The 18,401-nt window shown below is 43.1% G+C and overlaps 1 protein-coding gene across 1 annotated transcript in view; it reads left to right on the top strand.

The window, feature by feature from the left end:
• The window catches only part of LOC126543191 (RRP12-like protein), a 57,248-nt gene that overhangs the window by 37,361 nt on the left and 1,486 nt on the right, over window positions 1-18,401 (top strand). The window contains exons 21-28 of the mRNA XM_050190327.3: window positions 265-345; window positions 9,442-9,658; window positions 13,795-13,952; window positions 14,250-14,341; window positions 15,439-15,624; window positions 16,262-16,428; window positions 16,565-16,675; window positions 18,086-18,147. Of these exons, the coding sequence (XP_050046284.3) occupies window positions 265-345; window positions 9,442-9,658; window positions 13,795-13,952; window positions 14,250-14,341; window positions 15,439-15,624; window positions 16,262-16,428; window positions 16,565-16,675; window positions 18,086-18,147 (1,074 nt within the window). The remainder of the gene's footprint in view (window positions 1-264; window positions 346-9,441; window positions 9,659-13,794; window positions 13,953-14,249; window positions 14,342-15,438; window positions 15,625-16,261; window positions 16,429-16,564; window positions 16,676-18,085; window positions 18,148-18,401) is intronic.

Below are 18,401 nucleotides of genomic sequence, written 5' to 3'. Positions count from 1 at the left end.
GCCCAGAAGTTCTGCACAAAGGTCACTGTGACTTTCCCTACGTTTGTGCAGTCATCGGTTTTTGCATGGACATCACTGCAGTTATGTAAAAGGTCACTGAAGAGCAGTAGACTTTTGCAGTTTTGCAGTAGCCACAAGCAGGTTTGTTTAGTAGTCCCTTTGGAACGTATGTACAGGTTCAGCTGTGGCTGCACTCGTTGGCTAATCTATGCCTTGTTGCCTTGTTTAATGAATTGCTTGTTTTTTTTTGTTTTTTTTTTGCAGCCACGCCTTCGTTGCTTGGTCCTTTTGCTTGGTAACCTGAGCATTGAGCACAAGTCTTTTGCCTGGACAGCTCTTCATGAGGTAAGTCTTCCAAATTACTTGTGTTATTTTAGTTCCATCATTCATTCTGTTGTCCTGAAGTTAACCCCTTGACCAAGGTGTATCATGTAACTACAAAGAGCTCTTCCTGAAGACTCTGGCTTTGCTTCATGTATCGTCACATAGCCTACTGAACGCAGCCTTGGGCTCATAATTGTCTACCTGGCACTGTGTGTGGTGTTGCTTCTTTTCCCCTTCTGGTTTCCTCAAGTTGTGTCCTGTGTCGTTGCCATTGTCTTGCAGTGCAGTGTCGGTGGGGCTGCCATCTGGCAAGTGCCTGAAAGCAGCACAGATAGCAGGTGTTCCTTTAAATGTTTGACGGAAAAAAGAAAGAAAGCCTGTATATTGAATTACAGTAAAATCTCACCGTAGCAAAATAAAGTGAAGCCAAAATTACTGTAGAATCTAGTTAATTCGAACTCCAGAAAGGGCTGGAAATTGAATAAAACGGAGTTTGAACTAAGGAGAGCCCCTTTAAATATAGCGCTGGCTCATTTGTGTGATACAGCGTGCAAAAGAAAAGCCACCACTGGCATCACATCGAAAAAATCTAATATTGAAGCGATTGCAACGCTGTATATTTGTAAAGATATAGAGCTCCTGCGTATAACTGCTTTAGTATGGGGACTTTCGTCCATCGGCACACGACGGCGTGCCCAAAGAAGCAGGTTCCGTAAATGTCAAAGTGCAATAAGATTGCGTCTCGCGTATCGTTTGCTGTGGATTCAAAGGGAAACGTGAGGGTAAGCTGAGAGAGAGAGAGAGAACATTAATTTGTAATGAGATTGGGTGACTTCCTCGTAGGGTGGAGCCCTTAGTTCAGGGCCCCATTGGCTCGCGCCACTCCGCGTGCCCGCCGGATCAGCCGTCTGTGCTCTTGCGGGTCTGAGCTGGTCAGCGCAGTCTCCCAGGAGGAAGGTGAAGGTGAAGGAATAGGAGAGTAACCCGGAGGGTGTGGGCACTCCCAGGTGCAATGATATACTGTGGGCTTTGCTCCACAATAGGGACACTACGAGGGATGAGAAGGATAGTGGTTCGAATGAAGAAATATCAAATTATTGAAATTTCACTGTACTTCATTATGAATGTTGTCCACCCTCATGGCCAACAGGGGTTGCAATGAGTTACTTTAGTGGGTAAGTCAAAGCCAGTGCTGAAGCCCAGAGTGCACTACTCAAGGGCCATGAAACATTGTTTTCTATCACGTCTTCGTCAGTGAGATGACTGCTTTTTCTAATGCAGCTGTCAATGCTAACCTATCTTTGCTGTTGGCGGGCATGCAGAAATAGCTGCACAACAGATATACCGTATTTACTTGCATAATGTTCGCACTCGCGTAATGATCGCACCCCTGAATTTTGTCGTCAAAATTAGATTTTTTTCTTTCCCATGTAATGATCGCACCCCGAACTTGTCGCAGCAATATTTGTGTGCCAAGTCTAGCTAATGATGATCGTGCTTACCATTTGTCGAATGCTGTCAAATGCTATCAAATGCTATGCGAACGGCTCCTGAAGACATACTAAGCGGTCTGCCCGCACCAAACATTCTTAAGCAGATGCCCCATTTCATTCCTTTCATCACTTTCCGCACTTCCATGAAAAAAAAAAAAAGCTGCAACTAAACTTGCCTTGGCTTTATTACTTGTAGGCTTCATGATGGTTTTGGCCAACAACGACAAAAAAGGCGCCTTTTGATTCTTGTCTGCACTCGTGGGCACTCAACAAATCGTGAGCGGCAATGATAGTGGCCACGTTTACACTGACACGTTAGAAGTGTACCCTATTCATACGCGGACACTTGTAACACAGCTAAGATATTCGCCCACCTTTAGCGGAAACGTGCCATATTAGGATAGTAAAGACAAATGCCGCAGTTCCCACAGCATGCCCGCCCTGTGTTTCTATGTCACTGGCAGCTAAGCGCGCCCATCTCTGTTTCTGTCCCCTCAAAGTGAACATGGCTATGTTATTGTCGCAAACTTGCCAATATTAACGATATTACTCATTACTGATACAGAAGAAACTGTTTCAATGCGCGTAGTGTACTCGCAAGAAGAAAAAAAATTTGCCGCGTTCGGTTTGCTCCGCCAGCAGCCATTTTTGTTTTGGTGTCCCGCACCAGTCCCGCACTATTGCGGCGCAATTGTATAGCGGCAGCCGCCTGCTTGACCTGTTGTCATCCCAAAGCAAATGCGGGATGAAAAAAAATTTTTTCGCAGGAAATTTAACCCGCGTAATGATCGCACCCCTGAATTTGCGCCAATTTTTTTTTACAAAAAAGTGCGAACATTATGAGAGTAAATACGGTGCATGAAATCGAAGGCTTACAGGGCTCTTGGGCACATTCGAAATGTGGGTAGTAACCTGAGTGATGGCCAAGAATGTGGAAGCAAACAATCTCGTCTTTGATTTCTAATTCCATCATTCATCACCCCGTTTAGCCGACCCCAGCACTAACAGTGGCATGGCTTTCTCCGAGCCACTGATGTAGGGCAAAAAGAATTGAAAATGTAGTGTATAGTTATAAAATATGGTTCCAAGACATTTAAAACCCTTGAAGCAAGCAGCGTGAAAAATAAATATGAAGGCAAGAAAGATGAACACGGCGCTGCCTTCCCCCCCCCTTTTTTTCATCTCACTTCAAGAATAAAATACAAGCTTGCTCAGCAAGCCATTCTTCTGATAAAAAAAAACCATGACTGTGCATGTGGGGCAGTTCATTGCAGCGGTGGTTAGACAATGCTACATGCCTGAAAAGGCATCCTTCTCCACATTCCACAATCCATGTACTTGCTCCTCTGTTTGCATTTTAATCTGGCTTAGTGTTGTATGTGAACACATCCCTGAACCATTGCACAGTATGTTGTATGCACAAAGCTCAAAAGATTGCAAAAGTCGTGGCATTGGTAGAGTGCAGTGGTGAGGCAGTAGCAGTACTGTGTGAGCTTGCCTACCAACTTGGCAATATGGCTGGTTTGGCACGTTGGCAAGTAGGTTACAGGTCGTGGGGCTTCTACACTGCTGCATTAGATTAGTTTTTATTAGCAACATTTTGTGCTGCCAAATTTTGGTCTAGTCAGCACGAGATGGTCAGTAAATGTACATTATAAAGCAGAGGAAGTTATATGTATATTGTACGATCCGGGAGTCATGGCCTCACACAGTCTGGCATCACACAGCGGGTCGCTCTCTAGCCTACGCCGCCGGTGCGCCTTGTAACAGGTAGCTGGCCTACGCTACCGGGGCGTCACACGGAGGCTTAGCAGTGCCCATGCAGTCTTCCGAGCTTACTTGATGAGGGTTGCTTCTTTAGTGAAGAGTACGAGGTCGAGAGGATGAGGAACGGAATGGGGGCTTTATTTATGTAGGAGAGGCATATTCGTACTGGCCGGAGCGTGGAGTGCAGTACATCGTTCTCATAACATGAGCTACTGGTCAGGCCTAGACTACTCTTTCTGGCTGAGCACGTCAGAGCTCACTTTCACTTGCACTTGGCTCACTGTCCCAGAGAAAGATGGGGATGCTCGCAGACAGGGGCATCATGTTTGACTCCCATCGCGTGTTTTGGCTCCTGGTATGACCCAGTAGTGACTGTAACGAAGCGGCGTCTAAAGCACTTTTACAGGTGTTCCTTGATCACGGCGTCGTAGTTGGCGACCACATGCCATCCATCAACCCCATAGCCATCAAACGTGCCTTGGTGTTGCCGCTGGCCTGTCCGAGGCGATGTATTGTGAGCCTCACGAAGCGATTTGTCACAGTAGGGCAGTAGAGGCTAGAAGGCTGCTTCCCCACTGGCCGATCGTAACAGTATATATTACTATATAGGAAAACATTGCTTCATTAGAACATCTTAAATGCATGTTTCCATAGGAATTTCAGGGGTAGTTGCAATTACTTCGTTATCTTCATTAATTTGTTATAACTCATTTGATTAGAACAAGATTTGACTGTATAAGCTTTTCAGAAGCCTGGCACAATTTGCAGGTACAGCCGCCGACCGTTTATTCGGACCTCACGGGGACTGACGGAAATTTCTGAATAAACAGGTGTCCCAGAAAGCAGATTAAGAAAAAAAAAAGTTCTTTATTTCCACGTACTTATTCGGGCTTGGCAGTAGGCTTGAAGAAATCGTGAATGCGCCATTGCACGCTGTTTCATTTACGCGCGATCAGATCAGCCTGAATCTTGAAGAAGGTCGTACGGTCACTATAGGTGGCTGAAAGCAGTCACTGCTTGTACTCGGAGTCATCGGAGCCGACTCGGAGTCGTCGTCCGGCGGTGTAGCAGAAGCCTGACGAATGATCTCGCCGTCGTCGAGTTCTGCACATGTCAGTACAGCAGTTTCAGCACCTGTGAAACTGTCAAATGAGATGGTGTCTGGAATCGCAATGCAACCATTGCGCAGGTCTCGGCAGAACATTTTCGGCATCAGTAGGGAGCACATTGGAAGGCGGCAAATCCTAGGCCTGCCGGCACCCGCTTGCCGGCATTCCCCAGCGCAGTCTGCGCGGGCACTGTCGGCACCATTAGACACTTGACGCGATGTTTCCATATGCCGTGTTGGATCACCACAACCTCGACACAGCACACAAAGCAAACACCACCACGCCGTCACACCGACACCAGTCGCACAAACGAAAAACGTGGCCTATTCGCAGCGTTGTACATGAAAAAACAAATCAGCTGCTGGATTGTTTTGACGTGGCTTACTAAGCTGAGACTGGAACTGCTGTAGCCACTCTATCGAACCAGGCAGAAACGATGATGATGATTGGGGATTTGCAGTAGTGCCACTTCGGGGGCAGCAAGGAAGCTCCGTTCAAAACAAAAATGGTGTTCAGCAAGTCGAACCATGCACCGGTCAGAGTCTGTCCATGGTGCTCTCGATCAAGTTGGCTCAAGGAGTGTCCGAAAAATCAGACGAGAGGTTCGGCAGTTGTTATACATTATAGTCTATGGGGAGAATGGTGGTACCGCGAAGCAGACCGAATAATCGAGCATGTCTGAATTTTTGGAGTCCGAGAAATCAGTCGGCGACTGTATTGTTTCATATTTCATAGTTTTAAAGTGCAACGCAGCACTTTCGTGGTGTGCTGTTACTGTTGCTCTGTTAACAGTGCTGCTGATGCTCAGACTTTTCAAACAAGGAAGCTTGCAGGTAGAAAAAGATATATCCAATAAACACAAATTTTTCTAAGAAACTGCTGCATGTGTGGGTCCTTAATAATTGTTAGATGGCCCCTTTTAATGGGCTGCTGATGAAAACAGTACCAAGTGCACTTAGTGACTGTTTTATGGTTTTCACATTGATTGCAACACTGGATATTAGTAATGATATAAAGCTACTGTGTATAACTACTTTAGTATGGCGTCTGTAAGCTCCATCATTGAAATTGTCCATTTTGAACTGACATTTTTATACAGTAGTACAATCGGCAAGAGGCAAGTGTATGTGTAGTCATGCATATATTGGGACTCTTTCCTGTAGCCAGTCAGAGTGCTGATATGGCGTTAGAGCCATGAAAAGCACAGATTTATATTACATGACAGAGTATACTATACGTAGTAGTGTGTACATCAAGTAGTTTCTAACATTTCAAATATTCAAGCCTTGTGTGATCATACAATATGGAAAAGAGTAAGTAAAACATGTTATTAATGCTTCTGATAATCTGGGACTGTCCCCCCCCAAAAAAAAAGAAATATATATATATATATATATATATATATTATGTATAATTGGAACCATCTTTGGTGGTTCTATATGGCTGCATGTAAAAGACCATAATTGTCTTGTTAAAGCGTTATTGTTTTCCTTCTTGGCATATTGTTGACACTCAGCTGTTGCTTTTATGGTGATCTGAAGTGCTGGATAAACAGGTTGTGCTACGTTTTATGCTTGTATTAGTAGGCCATGAGACACACACAGTGCAGCACCTAAGATGTGCATTCCTTCAATGCCTTCATGCTTGGAAGTAAAGCAGGCTGAAATTTTACTGTGCTATTAAAATATAAATTCAGGGATTTTACATGCCAAAACAACTACAGTAGAACCTCATTGATACGTTCCCGCTACATACGCTTTCTCGGTGCCAGCATTCTCAATCTAAAACATAAAAAATAACCCAGTAGAGTTACCCTCATTTTTTACCGTTTCATGCGTTCTCGGAAAACACAATTTTCCGGCACGTTCAGGACGTTGCCAAATTGTGATCATATGATACGCTTTCTGGCCGCTAGATCCCATGTAAACAAGAAAATGCACAAGGCGCACACGATCAAGAACAGTATATAGCTGCCCGCCGCGGCAGCTTCACCGCAATACTCGCCCGCCTGTCTCATGTGAAAACACCGGTGCACACTCAGTTTCTCATTCCGGTTCCAGCAAATCTTCTCCGGGGCATTCACAGCTATCATCGCTAATCTTATTGCGATAAGCACCTTCGCCTATCTGTTTCACAGCGCGTGGTGCCGTTGAAAGTGCAGTGCATGACCGAAACGCGCCGCCGTTCCCTGCTGCAGACTGCGATCGTATATGTATGTTTTCAGGCTGCTAGATCCCGTGTGAAGAAGCAAAGGCGCGAGGCGCACGCGATCAAGAACCCCGCCTGTCTCATATGAAAACGACAGCGCGCACAGTTTCCTATTCCGGTAGCAGCAAATCTCTGCCCGGGTCACCGCACACCGCATTCACAGCAATCGCCGCCAAACCTATTGCGATAAGCCTCTTCACCTATCTGTTTTACAGTGCATGGTGCATATATATGGTGCCATTGGTAGCGTACTGCATACATTTAGTAGGCGATAATCCAAATGCGCTGCCGTTCACTTCTTCGGGCGGCGCGATGTGGCCATCACGTTTCGCTTTGGCGGCATTCGGCATCGTCGATCAGCTCGATTTCGTTTCGGTTTCCCGTCGCCCTCCTAAAACATCACGCTAAAGGAAGACAACAAAATAGGTCTCAGGCCGCCAGAGCACCACCAGCTCGACGTGCGACGGCGTCTCGTGCCGCAACGATCCATGCGACGCTTCGCATTACGTAGATGTCAACAATAGTCTGTCAAACTTTTTAGTTACTTCGGATCGAACATTTTCCTGCTTAATATGTTTTTCTCGTGGCTTTTTCCAAAACGTGTGAATGAGGTTCTACTGTATTTGATTCTGACCCACACTGCAGTGGGGGACTTTTGGTTTATGTTGACCATCTGGGGTTCTTTAATGTCGACCTTAATCTAAGTACACAGGCGTCATTCCCATTGAAATGCGGCTGCCACAACCAGGAATCAAGTCTGTGACCTTCTGTCTAGCAGCGTAATGCAAGAGCCACTAACCCACCACTGCGGGTATTGTGCCGTTAGGTGTGACATTGCCACATGTGATGGCTGGTCACATCTAATTCCAGGGCAGGCAGTCTTTACACATGACTTATTTTCCTGCCTGTTGCACTTCGTTTCATTATGCTACCATTTTTTTTTTCAGGTTGAACAGATTTCTTAAAGATAACCTGTGATGGATAACATTGTTCCAACTTTTCCATAAATGCATCTGAAAAGTTGGAACAATATTATCCATCAATTACCTCCGTAAGAGATTGCAATGTACTGATAGTTAATTAGCACAATTCACTAATTAACATTTATAATTGTTCACTTTAGGCTGCATGTTGCAATTGAGAAATTGAAGCTGAGCAGTAGTGAAACCAAAAGACTAGCAAACTTTCAAAATATCTGGCCTTAATGTGGGCTCACCTGCCGTGGTTAATGGATGGTCTTGGGCTGCTAAGTGCGAGGTCGCAAGATCAAATCCTGGCCATGGGGGCAAAATGCGAAAACACCCGTGTATTTAGATTTAGGTGCACGTTAAAGAACCCCAGGTGGTCCGACTTATTCTGGAGTCCCCCACTACGGCGTGCCTCATAATCAGCCTGTGGTTTTGGCACATAAAACCCCATAATTGATATTTATGTTAATGTGGGCTAGAGAATACAGTGTTACAGCTAAGTTTCCCAATGGCATGCATCAAGCAGTTTGGGATAATTTTGACTGTAGTGGCAATAAATTTTTCAGCATATTGCTACGTCCTACTAGAAGTTGATGTTGACCCTTGGATTTAGTAGGACGTACCTATAAGTGGCCACTGCTTATCTGATGACGACGACATGCTTTGCCCAATGTTGGCTGGCTTCTGTGTTGGCCAGTGCTTGCTACCCTTTTAAGTACACCCTGTAAACAGTTTCATTGCTGTGCTTTCGCGTAACAATATTTTGTGTCCAATGTTTCGAAAGTGGCACTAGTCTTAGGATTTCTGCTAAGCAGGTATGACTTTACTACTGCACAATATAGCATGTGCCCTAAAGTGAATAGTTAATTAGAGAATATTCTTAAAAGTTAATTAAGTTAGCCACCTGGGCATGCAATTTCTCATGCAAGTAACGTCTGCCTCTCTAGATAATCCGCCTGAACAGGCTGAATTACGCTACTTGCCCCATGCAATTTAAAAACACATTTTTCAAAGTAAGAAAACACATAGCACAGATGCTCTGTGTTGAGCACTGACAAGCAGTTGCCATAAGTCGAGTGCTGCCTACGTCAGCATTCAGCGTTGGTATGCATTGCATTTCAGAATGTGGGTATACTTGCAGAGGCATTTTCAACATGCAGTCGTCTACATAAAGCATTTGACGCTCTCCACCCCTTTAACTATCCACTGGAAAGTCTGCCAGGATTTGACATGGTTTTGCATCATTCTATAAGTTGCGTAAAAGTGTTATTCGTGCACATTTATACTGAACGTGTGGGGTAAATCAAATTAACAAATGCCATTCACAAACTGTTCAATCTTCACACACCCCCAACTATTATAAAATCTGTGTGCGTAGAAACAGAGCCCATTCAGCTTTCGCTAGCTATATTATGCTGATACATGTGATACTAAATTTGTTAAAAGGAGACTTCCATTATGTTTAGTGGGAACTCATTTCTGGCAGTTGGAAAATATTGGGGAGCAGTGGTCATGGGCTGTTTTGTAATCAACTAGTGGACTTATTGCATATTTGGAAATTGCTGGTTGCAGGCGGTATTGTGCACCAAAGTGAATGCTGCTAAGGTGCAGCAGGCAGCGTATGAGGTTGTGCTAACTGTGGGCAAGGCACTGATCAGATGGCAGCCAGAGGATCCCGGAGCAGCTATCAAGGAACTTGTGTCGCAGCTGACGGCTGGCTTCACAGGTGGTTCCTACCTAGTCAGCTGCACCATCTTGGCTCTCTCCACTGCCCTCTACGAGTTCAAAGGTACAAGTGCCTGTTTATGGTGTTCGGTGCAGATTTGTTATGTGCTGGTGCAAGATGTGTTTAAACATACCAAAAGCTGTAATAAGACAAATTGTTAAACTTGCACTTGCATAATGGGTGCTATTCCTAAGCTGCTGAGAAGTTCTTTGTTTGCATTTCTACCACTTACATAGCTCGCATGAACCAGCGGACAGGTGCACTACTGTACTTGCACGAGTCTGACGCACGCTTTCTTTCTGAAAAAAAAAAAAGGGGGGGGGGGGTCTAAAATTGCTTGCACATTACAATCTGATACGAAACCTAAACTGCATTCGGGGTGTTGGCAACAGCCTGCCATCAGAGCCATCAGATGCTTCGTCGTCACCATCACGAGATGGCGGCAGAGCACGTTTTCATGAATGTTGCTGTGGGCTAACTTTGTGCTTGACTGCAATCACTTTAAGAGATACTATCATTTGGATGAGATTTCGTGTAATTCGGCACTGGATGCGTCAGCATATACAGCCACCAGCATTTCTGGCACTCTGCTAAGCTTGCTATCTGCGAAGCGAGCCAGAAACACTCCCGGTCGCATATTCGGAGAAGTCAGATGCAGAGTAAAACTTCAAGCAGTGCGAATAAGACGAGGACAGTAATTGAAAACAAACACAGCAGGAGGAGTGCTGTACTGCCAACTGGAAAATTATTGTAAGGTCAACCAGCTTTTATAGCATGTTAAAGAAACACCAACAATAACCAAAAAGGTTAGAAGGCATGCGTACTACCTACAAATACTAAAGGTGCTTATCTAGAAGGGAAATTGTAGAAGCCTACTACATTACCAAAGCTGGAGATCATTGTGTTAGTACAATGTCACTCAGCCTAACAAATCTTGAGATAAATTTTCTAGATAAGCACCTTTACATGTAGGCAGTACGCATGCCTTTTTACCTTTTTGGTTATTGTTGGTGTTTTTCTGACATGTTATAAAAGCTGGTTGATCTTTCAATAAATTTTTCAAGTTGGCAGTACAGCGCTCGTCCTGCCGTGTTTGCTTTCAGTTACTGTCATAGTCTTCTTGGTGCTGCTTCAAGTTTTACTTAAAATGAACCAACTCGCACAAATCAAGTTATTGCTACTTCAGATGCAGAGCCACGTAAAATCTCGTGAATGTGATAGTAGTATCCCTAAAAGTGATCGCTCAGGAAAACTGCCTTGTGCGCTTATGTGGCCACTAAAGCGAGAATGGTGACAAAAATGCGCCTCTTTCTTGTGTGAAAGCTGGTTTAAAAAAAAAAAAAGTTTCCCTTCTGTGAACATAAATTCTGCATGTTCCCTTTTTTCTAATCACGACCCTAAGGACAGGCTATATTTTGTGCAGATTTACATTCATGTGCACTTTTATCTTTCTTGAAAGATATTACGAGGTAATCTTATGTCACCTAATCCTATGTCCCGGCTTAGAAAAAATGGAGACAAAGATATTTTAAAATTTCTTACAAAAAAAAGAATCCCTTTCCATCCCATGCTCTTATTGAGCGATGAACCACTTGTGCCATACGAAGATACTTCAACTATTTCAAAGCCACAGAAACCTTACAGGAACTGTAGCACATTTTATGCTCTTATACTTCGCTTGGCCATTTACACCATTTCACCACATTTGAACAAATTAACTACTTCGAAAAACGTGCTTGGCACATTATAGCTTGCACGGCTGCTGCGCCATTAAAATCACAAATCACCATCACTTTTATTTTCTTACTTTAAGACCATAAAAATTGGGTGCACGTCAGAATCGTATGTATATTATATTGAGCACAGTGGAATAGTGGTACGGATAAAGTTGTAAAGCAACTATGTAGTACAGTAAAACCTTTTTGATTTGGCACTCACATAGTTTAAAGCCTGGATATCCGTGGAATTGTCCCATTACTCACACACACACATATGTGTGTTCATTGTGTAAGATACTAACTAAAAATTTAACCTAATCAAACTTGAATTTAATAAGAAATATTCAAAATATTGAATGCCATTTGCCATCTTACCTACGGCACGGTAAAATGAAAATGCTTGCAGCACAGTATACCCACCTGCATAGCTGTTTCTTACGCATTTGTTCATTGGTGTCCTCTCACTGCTGTGTGCTCCTTTCCTGTCTGTGTAAACTAGTTGTAAATATAGTGCTTTTATGAACATAATTCCTAGTATGCTCAGAGTGGGGTGTTGCCTAAAGTTTTGTTCACCAATGTTCACTGTATGGAGGAGGATGCAGCCAAGTGTGGATGACTTCATAGTGACGTGCCGTATAGCTGGACAGAGAAAAAGGCAGAAGAGGGTAATGGGGGAGGGCTGATATTGTAAAGATGGGGAGCTTGTATTGCTGCACAGTGCAGTACACTAATAACAATACCACTATGAACTGCATGCAGAGTGATCATTTTTAAGTTTTTATGGAATTTTTAAAGATCGCATGTGGCAGATAGCATAATTCTTGTCCTTCAGCTGGATTATTTGAAGAGGCAGACATTATTAGCATGAGAAATCGAAACAGATATTCAACTAATAAGCAAAAGTTCACTAATTGACTTCTTAGTTATATTATGGCACATATTGCAATTTACTAATTATAGCCGGTGAGCTTGCAAGACATGTCCAATTAAATGAATTTCCAGGACGACACCGGTTTAGAGATATTATTTTCGAAAGTGTGGAGCGAAATACATGGGCATTCCAGTTACTTTGTGCTTCAGTGCATAAAAGAGCGTTTTGTTAAAAAAGTAAGTGGAACAACAGTGCATTTTTACGATGAGTTTGATGGCGTATATCTCCAAAATGGTGTCATTCTGGTAAATTATTCCAAGTGAATATGCCTTGAAAACTCACTAGCTACAATTAGTAAATTGTAGTATGTGCTGTAAGGTAATTAATTTGGAAGATAATTCGTGATTTTGTTAATTAGTTTCAATTTCTCGTGCAAGTAATGTCCGCCTCTGAATAATCCAGCTCAAAGACCAGAGTTATGTTATCTGCAATGAAAGTATTTGTAAAATTAGAAATGATTACACTGTATGTAGGATATAACATTGGGAAACAGAGGCACTGTCAACTTCATAATGTGTTCATTACTAAAATAAACTGCTTACCACAATGCTTTCACGTAACGTTACCGGTTTTAACAGTGCGAGAGGTCTCGCCGAGATCCCTCCCAAGAAAACTTAAGGGGAGACACGGGTTGTGGCGACCGAAAATCGCGAAAAAGCTCGATTTTTTTATTGCATTTTTAGAGTGTACAGCTATTATTGCATCTACATTGTTAATTTCATACTGATAACATCAGTATTTTAGCTGCAGTGTGACGCCTTATACGACATGTACTAGCTGAATTTCAGGCGGAACTTGTGCTGAAACTGCACATTTTACGAAACATGCGCCTGCTCTTCCCCGTGTGCTAGTGCGGACATCTTGGTCTCATCTGAAAGAGGCGACTTTTCCTTTCAAATTCCCGCCAGAACGGGCCCCATTCAGCCATTGGCCACTTAGAAAATGCGCTAAACAAAACATCTGGAGTTGAGGCTTCTGCAGCTGCTTACCAGCAGAGCTGAAGCTAGTGCTTGCCCCAGTTACACCTCTGGAAGCAAGCTGCCCCCGCTGGAGTCTGCTTACAGTGCTTTTGCTCTTTTAATGTAAATGCTAGGCTAATTGGAAAATAAAATCTTGTTGTTACTAGCTAAAATATTACCTTTGACTGAGTACTGAGCGGCAATAAAGCACTTCCTATTCTCCACTACAGTTAACTTCCATTAATTCGACCCTGACAGGACCTACGAAATGATTGAATTATCTGGCGAGTTGAATCAACAATATGCAGAAAAAACATCAAAACACACTGCTGATTCGTTTGGTAGTATTTGGCCTATTCTAACACGCCCTCGAATCAAAAGTGCGCACATTTTCTATGTGTCCAAAGTAGAAATAAAACACACCTGATTTTTTTGCGAGAAATATGGCTAAGAGTGTAATATGTGTTGCACAATGGTGGCCAGTCTCTTAAAGTCAGGTATGCTGTATGTTTTTTTGATATATGATATATGATTGCTGTATGATAAAATTGGCTATTGTAAAGATGCTTAAAGATTCTGTTTTGTGTGCAGGTATCTACAGCAATGATGTGCTGAATGCCGTAGTTGAAGCTGTTGAGATTGTCATGGCATCACATAATCGAGAGATAGTGCAAGCAGCGCTTTATTTTGTGCGGATGCTCTTTGTCATCCTTTCCACAGAAGAACTGGCTCAGCACTTGACCAAGCTGGTAAGTTGAGGGAAAGTATAGTTGGCGTGTTGATCTCTGGACCTCATTACCAGGTCTTATGGTTAGTTGAATCTGCATAATCATTTGAAAGCACATTGAGCTCACTGTAGTTCTTATCACATACAGCTGAACTTCCTTTTGTAGTCTGGATCTGTGATTATTGGCATACCCTGTTGTAGTTGCTTGTGTTGCAGATTCCTTGCTTGCATAATGGTTATGTTGCTTGTTAGTGAGGATGCTGTAAACTACATGATCGTGTGGTGACTGGTGCGTCTTGTTTGCATGTGCATCCCTTAGATTCCCAACCTGTGCTCTATGTCTGAAGACTGCCGGAAGCATTTCCGAATGAAGCTGAGAGACATTTTTGTCAAATTGATTCGAAAGTTTGGGTGAGTATTTTTTCTGCACAGCCTTGTACTCCTGAAAAATAGCTTTGCTTAGCTTATCTCCGAAGTTTTCTTGCTCTGAAGGGGCCCCGATAGCAGGCAGGTCTTCCCACTTGTTTGAATGAATTGCATTGGTGACCAGTGCTCGCAGTGTGGACAGCCAGGCTAGCATAGATAATGAAGCCTATAACACAACTAGATACCAAGGTGCTCATTTTATTTTTTTTTGTCTGCACACACTATTGATGTGTGAAGAGGTTGGCAGGAACAAGCCTGCAAAATGGGAGCGTAAGCTGTTTTGCAAAATCGGAGCTTGAGCTGTCTTACAATAAAAATTTGGTAGTGGCCTTCCTGGGAGCTATTTGTGCAATACTTTCAGGCGTCTCTCTGAATAAAGCTATCTTGAATCTTATCATTTTTTGTGTAGAAAATTTCTTTAGCCTTAGTTCGTAAGTGTATATTCTTCTGGTGAAGATGTAGTGTGACCATTTAATCTCTTAAGCCAGCTGAGACATTTCTGCCAAAAGACCTGTAGGTTGGGTAAGGTTGAAAGTGATAGCGCAGACAGATGTGGAGTTAGATATTGGCTTGATTCATCAAGATATGGTGCATACTATAGTGAGGGGCACGCAAGATTGTTAATGCTGCAGTGTCTATTGAAGCATGTTTCATGTTTTTAAACTACAATAAAAATTTAAATCCAGCATTATGTTATTTGGCCATGATTAAATAATGTGGTCATGTACTTAGCATCTTGAAAGCTAAAAGGCATTGGTCTTGATTGGTAAATAACTTGTGTATTCTATGACATAATAGTTCTGCAGAAACCCGCAAGGTGGAGAGAAGTAATTAATAAAGGGAAAAGTCAGACATCCACCCGTTCGTAGCAATTGCTACAAGGACGAATTGCTACCAGGACGAATTTTTCTTCAACTGTGAGGCTTTTCTTTCGAGGAAACCGTATGGGTTTCCTTTGTAGCAATTGCTACGAACGGGTGGATGTCTGATTTTCCCTTTATTAATTGTGTATTCTAGAACCTTGTGATGTTATGAAGTCCATAAATCGCTGCTTTAGTGCTTCTTTTTTTGCTTGTTTTTAGCTATGAAAACATCATTGGACTCTTACCAGAGACCTACCGTAAATTAGCCGTCAAAATCCGCAAAGTTGAGAAGCGAAAAAAACGGAAGAAGGATGAAAGGAGCAGAGAGTACCAGTCCAAAGAAAAACATGATGATGATGTGGCCAGCAGCTCTGGGATCCTTGGACCATCTGGGGCCACTGAAGGGTGTGCTTTTGTTGTTTCTACTTGCTCTTTCACATGTTGACATCATAGGTAGCTTGCCAAGAAGCCAGTGTTAGCATTTTGTTGCAAATATAGTGCTAGTCGAACAACTGCTAGGTTTGAGCTCAATGCCTGGTGAAGCAGCCCGAGGAGGCAGCCTGAGACAGTGGCTAGCAAAAAACAAGCCAAGAGTGCACATGAAATTGCAATGTATGGCATGACTACACTGATTTTTAGCGTCTTTCATTTGTAGTGTCCTATTGAGATGTTGAGGCACTAATAATGTCACTAAAAATTATTTTAAACATGTTCCGTTGATAAACACTTTTCAGCTGTTAGACTTAAATTGTAGTTTCTCTGTTCACTTCATCCATACTTAAAGTTTTGCTATGACATATTTTCTACTGCTTGAAGGTGTCTCGCCACCATCCTTGATGGTGTGCTAAATAGTACTCACAGTATTGTTAAGAAGTAAAAGACCATGAAGTAAGTGGCTCTATTTTATGAGTGTTTGAAGTTTTTTGCACTCCACTCTTACAGTGCATGACATTGTACTGTTATTCTCTTACAAAACTAGTTGCGGATACATTTTTCTTCACACTGTATGCTGTTGTGCTGAGTTCCTCAAATCTTCTTCTAGGATTGAGCAGATATTACAGGACAGCAGTGAGGATGAATCTGACGATAGTGATGAGAAAATTCCAGCAAACAGAAAAGGCAAGAAGGCTGCACCTGCATGGATTGAGGAGCAAGGAGAAGATGACATCGTGGACTTCCTGGATAAATCTGCTGGAAAGCAGATACTGTGTATGTATACTGTGTATTGTGAATATCAAAGTGGGGCTTTTTTCATGTGTGAGGTAACATCCACTAAAGCAGCCTGGCTCCATGTCTCACTTTTCAAGTACCATTGTAATGCTTTCATATTCTTATCTGCACACAGCTACAGATCCTAAAGCACCACCAAAAAGCAAGGGAAAATGCCCGTTTGAAATGACCGAGGATGGACGGCTGCTCATTCTGGACCCAGAGGCTGGAAAAGTTGACAAGGATGGTAAGAAGCTCATCTTTTAAAGGACGCTAAGCAGTAAATCCAATTAAGTGCCCTTTCTAGTCTGTTTTCACCAGTTTTGCAGTAAGGGGTGGATTACTACAATAGAAGAGATATTAAATACCAAACTTCAGTTTTTTAAAACTTTGCACTGTGATACATCTGCATGAATTTCAAAATATTTTTTCATATTAAGGCCATTGTGACGCAGTAACAGAGGTTGTCTTTAGCTCTTTTAGAATACAAATTCTAATAGGACCAACAGAGACCCGCCGTGGTTGCTCAGTGGCTATGGTGTTGGGCTGCTGAGCACGAGTTCGTGGGATCGAATCCCGGCCACGGCGGCTGCATTTCGATGGGGGCGAAATGCGAAAACACCTGTGTACTTAGATTTAGGTGCACGTTAAAGAACCCCAGGTGGTCGAAATTTCCGGAGTCCTCCACTACGGCGTGCCTCATAATCAGAAAGTGGTTTTGGCACGTAAAACCCCATAATTAAAAAAAAAAAGGACCAACAGATGCTGTCAAAACCCATGACTTAATGCGAGCAGGTGCGGGAACTTACAAGGTGGCGTCACCACCAGTTGTTAGTTCTTGCATGTTTTCTGGTTTGTCAAGCCAGCTCTTATTGTAAGAGTGGCCTTTGTTTTTATTGCAGTAGCTATCTATATGGACACTCAAGGCAAATTTTCACCGTCGTTGCCACTGCCGTGATGTTCTTTATAAAGTCCAAGTGCAATGCGGTCGCCGCCACATAATGTGTGCTGTAGGTGCGAGCTAGAGCTGAAAAGGATGGTGGCTTGATGTGGCGGCATCTTGTGCTGCACGCAGGGATGGGGGTGGGGCAGATGCACGCGGTCTCATGTGGGCAAAGGAGGGAGAAAGGAGGTGAGCGTGTGCTAGACTGGGGGAAGTGGGCACGGGGAGGAGGAGCCAGGTTGGCGCCTGCTTCCTCTAGTGGGTGGTTGAACACGACCGTTTACGGAGGTAATCTGCTGTGGGTACAAAGGCTACGCTCGCTCAGAGTTGATGGCTTTGTGTGCGCTGTGTTTTATTGCGTCTAGTTCACATTGAAGCGGGAGGCAGCCCAAATGGCAATTTCACCGCTGCTGTTGCTCTTTGTCGCACAAGTGTTGTCATAGCTAGTGCTCTTGGTCATAGAGCGAGATCTGCTCGCATTTGCCGGTGTAACCGCGACACTATGCTTGGTGCCTTAATACTTTGCCATTGCAATCAGTGCTTTGCTTTTCAGGCGAAACTACGACTATTTTTGTGGTATAGTATTATAGAACCATAATTTACTACTATAGCATAACTTTATTTTTTCTTTAGTGTTCCTTGAAATTGTGTATGCCATATGTCCCCTTAGGCACTTGATGGCACATGATCCGATGCACTTTTTGCTACTTGTAGAGCCAGCAAGTGATACGGAAGAGGCAGCAAATGATCTTCTGGAGGCACTGTCTCACTACAAGGTTTGTAATGATTCACCCTACAAATGCTTGTTTTAAGTGAACCTTGATTCTGTGAGCAAAGATGGTGTAAACACAGAAGGTTGTGTTCACATATAATTTAAAGAATTAAAACATAATAGACTGTGTGCCTAGCTGCTGAACTTTTTTGTCAAAGGCAAAATAACCAAAGCCAATAGGATATTTTAGCACGTGAGTGTTGGCCAAAAATTAACATTCATCTCCTCAAAGTTTTCAGAACACGTGACAAAAGCTCT

This window comes from Dermacentor andersoni, chromosome 1, assembly GCF_023375885.2.
Source record: "Dermacentor andersoni chromosome 1, qqDerAnde1_hic_scaffold, whole genome shotgun sequence".
NCBI classification, from domain to species: Eukaryota; Metazoa; Arthropoda; class Arachnida; order Ixodida; family Ixodidae; genus Dermacentor; species Dermacentor andersoni.
The sequence above is the reverse complement of the archived record's forward strand: the minus strand, read 5'-3'. Positions and strand labels throughout refer to the sequence as shown.